This window comes from Physeter macrocephalus, unplaced genomic scaffold, assembly GCF_002837175.3.
Source record: "Physeter macrocephalus isolate SW-GA unplaced genomic scaffold, ASM283717v5 random_62, whole genome shotgun sequence".
NCBI classification, from domain to species: Eukaryota; Metazoa; Chordata; class Mammalia; order Artiodactyla; family Physeteridae; genus Physeter; species Physeter macrocephalus.
The window spans coordinates 27,168-33,513 of record NW_021145348.1 but is presented as its reverse complement, the minus strand read 5'-3'; the positions used below and the strand labels follow the sequence as shown (position 1 = coordinate 33,513).

Below are 6,346 nucleotides of genomic sequence, written 5' to 3'. Positions count from 1 at the left end.
AGCTATCTTTTTTTTTTTTTTTTTTGCGGTGCGCGGGCCTCTCACTGTTGCGGCCTCTCCCGTTGCGGAGCACAGGCTCCGGAGGCGCAGGCTCAGCGGCCATGGCTCACGGGCCCAGCCGCTCCGCGGCATGTGGGATCTTCCCGGACCGGGGCACGAACCCGTGTCCCCTGCATCGGCAGGCGGACTCTCAACCGCTGCGCCACCAGGGAAGCCCCTCATTAGCTATTCTTTAGCCACCTTGGCCAGGAGAAAGTGACCCATGCGCCCACCTCCCTGGCAAGAGAGAAGGAATGATTGCTATTAGCATCCCAGGCTTCCTTTTTTGGTTCTGATCAGGCAGCAGGCAATCAGAATGGCAGCCAACAGCTCTGTCTGTGCATCAGGGCCTGATAGGAGGAGGTTTCTGGACCCCTCTTCCATTTATCTGTCCTTAACAGGGGCAAACCGAGTGCACTCAGACTCAGGTTGTTCCAGAAATGCTCTGGCTACCAGGGACTTGGCATTTCTCAAAAAGAACGTCCACCAAGGGTCTAAGTTGGTCTCACCCCTCCCATGCTGTGGTTTGGGCCGATGGCCTGGGAAGGAAAAGACTACAAAAAAGAAACTGTCTAAAAGTGAACACGCTCAATGTTTTATGTCTAACTCCCTGAAGGCAGACAGCTTTCTTCTTAAGGTATGTTCTTTAGGAGTTTACGTCTTCCCACTAAGTAGAAAAATTCTGACAGCTACATTTTCTATGTGCAAACAAGACTCTATCTCTGAAAGAATGAACGAAATTTAGCTATTAGGAAAGCCCCAACTTCTTTCTCGTATGAAAAAAAATTATGAGCTTAAAGGACTTTACAGAACATACCCTCTTGCAGCTCTAAATGCTGAACTCTGCTTACAGCCCTCTGCGTCCTCTTGTGTGGTTGATGTACATCTTTGTGATGATTGTGAAGACATTATTCCTGTTTTGTGTTCAGCTTTCTTCCTTACTTATTTCTACCAATTTGCTTACTAATCAAATGTCCTAATTAATGGACATTTGGGTTATTTCTGTTTCCCACCCCCCCCAGAAAATCACTAGATCTGATACAGACTGCTTGTATCCCCCAGAATTCATATGCTGAACCCCCAATGTGATGGTACTTGGAGGTGGGACCTAGGGGAGGCCATTAGGTTTAATGAGGTCATGACAGTGGGGGCCCCCATGATGAGGTTAGGGCCCTCATAAGAAGAGGAAGACACCAGAGTGTCCTCTGTGCTGTGTGAGGACACAGCAAAAAGGCAGCTGTCAGCTGGCTGGGAAGTGGGTTCTCACCAGGAACCGAATCTGCCAGTACCTTGATCTTGGACTCTCAGCCTCCAGAACTGGGAGAAATAAATGTCTGTTGTTTCAACCAGTCAATCTACAGTACTTTGTTATAGCAGCCCGGGCGGACTCAAAGTGGTATGAACAACTGCCAGATATCTGTTAGCCTCCACTAAACTGGCTTCTGTTAAGAGAACAGAAAAGTGGAGTCATGCTGACATCACGAAGGTCAGGACATGAAAAAGAAAAACTGAAAATAAAATACAATAAAAAAAAAATAAATGAAGCTCAGGACAGATGATGGGGGATGGCATTTACCTGCTTCTTGATCATTCTGGGAGGGCCAGGGGCTCTGCAGCTCCCGGGGGCAGGCCCGCGGTGACAAGGCTGGTGACAAGACGGACCTAACAGCAAGATAACTTCAGAAAAGGTGAACCAGGGCCCGGCTGCGTGTCGAGGACAGACAGAGGAGGCTCTGCAGCTCAATCAGACCAGCACCCCTAGAGTGCCCGAAAACCCCAGCCGTTTCCTGAGAAATTCCCCACTAGGTTCCTTTTTCCCGACATTGTATGTTGGAAAATTCCAAACCTACAGAGAAGTTGACAGAATAATACAATGAACACTCATATACCCTTTCACCTAGATTCACCAATCCTTAACATTTTTCCATCCATCTTTGTACCCTCTCTCCATACACACCCATGATCTGTGTGCGTGTGTGTGTGGAACTATTTGAAGCATGACATGTTTATCCCTTAATGTTTCAGCATGCATCTTCCTAAGAACAAGGACATTTTTCTACATGATCACAATGCTGGCATCACACTCAAGAAAGTGAGCATTGATACAATAAAATGATCTAATAAACCATTCGTTTGACACATGATCCAGTTATCTCCAAAATATTCTTTTTTTTTAAAAAGTCTTATTAAGTTTGTTACAATATTGCTCCTGTTTTATGTTTTGGTTTTTTGACCTCCAGGCATGTGGGATGTTAGCTCCCCGAGCAGGGAGGGAACCTGCACCCCCTGCACTGGAAGGCGAAGTCTTAACCACTGGACCACCTGGGAAGTCCCCCAAATATTCTTTTTTTTTTTTTTTTTTTTTGTTAGTCTCCTTCAATCTCAAACAGTCTCCCTGCCTGTGACGTTGGCCAGCTGCCTTATAGGAAGTCCCTACTCCGTTTCTGAGTAGACTGAGGGCCAAGCACCAGGATGTCTGAGTCCTGGCACAGACAGAGCGATGTGACTCCAGTACTACTGAATGACACTTGACCCTTGACCACTGTTTGGTATCCTACAATACAGCCTTGCTAGAATCCGCATCTCCATTAGGTAAGAGGACTGCAAATCCTAAAATCCTAGCCTATACCTCAGCACCCAAAAAGCACTGCTTCCTGGGCTTAAAAGGGACCAGCTCCTGTTCTTGACGTTGTTCTCCCTGATTCTTTCTTTTTTTCTTTCTTTTTTTTTTTTTTTTTTTATGGTATGCGGGCCTCCCCCTGTTGTGGCCTCTCCCGTTGCGGAGCACAGGCTCCGGACGCGCAGGCCCAGCGGCCATGGCTCACGGGCCCAGCCGCTCCGCGGCATGCGGGATCCTCCCAGACCGGGGCGCGAACCCGGTTCCCCTGCCTCGGCAGGCGGACGCGCAACCACTGCGCCACCAGGGAAGCCCCATCCCTGATTCTTTGTGAGGGTGGGGCATGCCCACCCCCTCCCCTGCCCGCTCCCACACTAATGCCTCAGAGAGAAATGACAAGAGGTTTCATAATACAACTCTGCCCTCTCTGCTTGGCCTCCCTGCCCTGGCTGCTCTGCCCGCATTTCTTCAGTCCCAGTTCAGCCTCCCAGCCCACGGAGGGCCTTCACGCGACGTGGTTCTCCTGCACCGAGGGGACGCTTCCCCATGCCCCACAGCCGCAGCGGAAGACTGCTTCCCTGGGCTCTGGATCCTTTTCAATAATCAGCTTTGTGAGCGTGGCAGCAGCTGCCTCAGGCCTCCCAGGCCTCGCCAAGAAGGCAGGCCATGGGACTGGAGTGGAAGATGCAGGGGGGAGGGGAGAGGGGGGTTAAGTGCCGCTCTCCGGGGCTGGGGCTGTGCCTTCCCGCTCTCAGCAGCTGGGCTGCCCCCCCCCGCCCCCCCCGGCTTCCGCTGCTGCTCAGTGAGTGAGAGGTTGGCTGAGGGCGTCCCCGCTGCTTTCTTAAACCCAGACTCGGGTTAGTCTTCCCCGGTGGGCCTTCCGGTCTGCTCTCCAGGACTGGGCAGTGTGATCATCAGAAGAAAGCAGTGGGACCTGCTCTGAAAGGGCCCAAGTGCATTTCCAGACAATCTCTAGCAGCTCCTTTCAGGGTAATCCCACCACCGGGAAGGCGGGGGAGTGGGTAACCGAGGCTATTTGTGTCCCCCAGCACCTGGCCCAGGGCCTTGTGCACAGCTGGCGTCGACGGGGGCTTGCCAGCTCAGAGAGGGCTGGAGACCTGAACCCAAAAGGGAAGGGCGAGACCTCCAAAGGCGGAAACGGACTTACACTTAATTCTCCCGTTGGGTGGATCATGTCGGGACCGGCCGTGGAGAGGAAGGAGGGACGCACAAGCCTCAAGTGTCACGGTCATCTGCTCTGGCAGCACACCAGCCCCGAGGCTGTGTCCACCACACGAGCCTCCGTAAGGTGCCTTGTCCCTTGAAGCCCCCACTCGCCCTCACAGGACCTGCTTTCTCCCAGCCAGAGGCAAACCAGGGCTGCTTTTTAAAGAACCACTAGACCCTTTACATAGATATCATATTGCCGAGAGCCTAGAGGCCTTGTAGAAAGTTCTCTCAGAAGTGCTGTAGCCCAGACGATCGAGATGACTGAGCACCACTAAGGGACATTTTATTTATGTATTTATTTATTCATTTATTTATTCATTTATTTATTCATGTATTTTTGGCCGCGACATGCGGCATGCGGGATTTTACTTCCCCGACCAGGGATCGACCCTGGGCCCCCTGCAGTGGGAGCGCGGAGTCTTAACCACTGGACCGCCAGGGAAGTCCCTAAAGGACATTTTAAACTTCAGGCCAGAAGCTGCCTCTGGGTGAAAAGGGGCCACTGTGTTAACTGTAGGAGCAGGGCTGACTGAGAGCAAGTGGCAGCCTGGGAACAGCCCCTATACCTCCCCTGTTCCCAAGAGAATCCTAAATATGGGAGCAAGCCTAACACGTCAGCACACACCCAAACCCCACCTGCCATCACCACAGGTGAGGTCAGCGAGAACCACAGGGCCTCCGTGTTCCCTGCGATGAATACAGCAGCTCTCCTCAGGCTGGTTAGAATACACTCTAATGACACAATTAGTCACCCTCTTGTCAAGCAAAGCGCCTGCTCACAGGGGGTCTGGAACAATTACTCAGCAAAGAGAAATGCCTCCGCCCAGCCTCGCTGCTTCCTCCTCCCTGCAAGGGTTCTCTCCAGTATAAACCATTATGTCCAGCAACATTCAGAGTGGGCGCTGCAGACACGCTCACAACGCACCAAAGCAGCTTGCTCACAGTTTTGACCGTCCTGGCCATCCTCCCTTCCAAGAAAGGGAGCTCAGGAGTCAGAACAAGGCGTTCTGATCAGGCTCTGGACCCTAGCTGGTGGCCTGGAACGGCCGAGGGTGCTGAAGTCCTGGGAAGGCGCGTGGCTTCACGCCTGGCAACTAGGCTTCCAGTCTAAAGAGATACGTCGGAAAAAGTGTATCGGGCTGGGCAGAGGGGTGCCCACAAGCCATCAGACGCCCATCTGGATATCCTGAAGCAAGACGGCGGCCGCGGGGTCAGGACAGAGCTGCTGGACTGCAGAAGCAGGAGGGCGGCTTTGGGGGGCTCAGCTGTGCCGCAGGAGGGCCTTATCCTGCTTCCTCACTGCACGCTGGCCCGACTGATATGCAGCCCCTGGGGGAGTGTGCAAAGCACCGTGCAGTTTGGAAACGGCAATAAAAAGGACTGCAATTGTCCGGTGCCTTTCTTTCAGTCCCACCCAATGGGTTTCACACATAAATGACTCAGGAATCTGGATTTCAAATTAGCCTAAAAAGAAAAGGCAGCTTTCCTTTTTTTCTTTCTTTAAGTATCATATTTACCACTATCAAGACAACTGTCATTGCAGCCCTTGAAACAAGCCACATGCACGTGGATTTGGGAACCCGTGGGCTGGAGGGTGGGGAGTGGGGTATGACCCGTGCCGGGGGAGGAGAGGCCAAGAAGAGGAAAGCCAGCCAGGCGACAAAACACAACTCCGACAGGCTCGGCGACACTTCGGGGGAGGGCGGTGAGTCTGCACGCCGGGACCTTCCCTTCCTGCCGTCCGCGGGCTCCTGCCCTTCCTGAGGCAGCCCGGCTCAAGACTGGGGGCCCGGTTCTCGGCTCTGCTGGGGGCGCCAGGGGGCGCCGAGCCGCGGAGGGTACCTGGCCCCAGACTGGGAAGGGGCGCCCGGGAGGGCGGGTCCGTACCTGCCTCTCCTCGGCGGCCTGCTCCTCCGCCTCCGCCGGCGCCGCCGCGGACTCTTCCGGCGGCGCGGACTCGTCCGGCGGCGTGGGCTCCCCCGGCCCCTCGGGCGCGGCTGCCGGCTCCGCCGCGCAGGGGCCGAGAGGCGCGGGAGTCCCGCTGGCCTCGGCCGGGGTCGCGGACTCCGGGGGCGCGGGCTCCGGGGGATCGGGGCTCGCGGCCGCCCCGCGCCTCACCAGCAGCCAGGCAAGCAGCAGCGCCAGAGCGGTGGCCAGCGCGGGCAGCGCGGCCAGCAGCTCGGCCGGCGCCTCCATCGCGCCGCGGCCGCCCGAGTGCCCGCCCGCTGGGACCCCGAGGGAGCGTGCAGCGCCGCGCCGCGCCGCGCCGCGCCGCGCCCCGCCTCGGGGCGGAGCCCCCACCGCGCCCCGCCCCCTGCCCGCCCCCGACCTCCCAGGACCCGGGGTGGGGGTGGGGGTGACTCAAGATGCTGGGGACCAGAGCTCTGGCCCCTTGGGAAGTGCTCCTGAGGCCCGAGAAGGGCCGAGCCCTCCCTGCCCGGGCAGGCCCGACGCTTTGGG

General features: G+C 55.7%; 2 protein-coding genes across 5 annotated transcripts in view; one reads left to right on the top strand and one right to left on the bottom strand.

Annotated features, from left to right (window-relative positions):
- MXRA7 (matrix remodeling associated 7) overlaps window positions 1–6,114 on the bottom strand; it is a 40,910-nt gene extending 34,796 nt beyond the window's left edge. The window contains exon 1 of the mRNA XM_055082284.1: window positions 5,774–6,114. Within this exon, the coding sequence (XP_054938259.1) occupies window positions 5,774–6,082 (309 nt within the window). The 5' untranslated portion in view covers window positions 6,083–6,114. The remainder of the gene's footprint in view (window positions 1–5,773) is intronic.
- METTL23 (methyltransferase 23, arginine) overlaps window positions 1–6,346 on the top strand; it is a 115,470-nt gene that overhangs the window by 90,137 nt on the left and 18,987 nt on the right. For 2 of the 4 annotated variants that reach the window (XR_008616520.1, XR_008616517.1), the window contains one exon: window positions 2,065–2,379. The exons of the other annotated variants lie outside the window; for them this stretch is intronic. The gene's annotated coding sequence lies outside the window, so the exon portion shown is untranslated. Of the gene's footprint in view, window positions 1–2,064; window positions 2,380–6,346 lie in introns of those variants that run through there. 4 annotated transcript variants of the gene reach the window in all.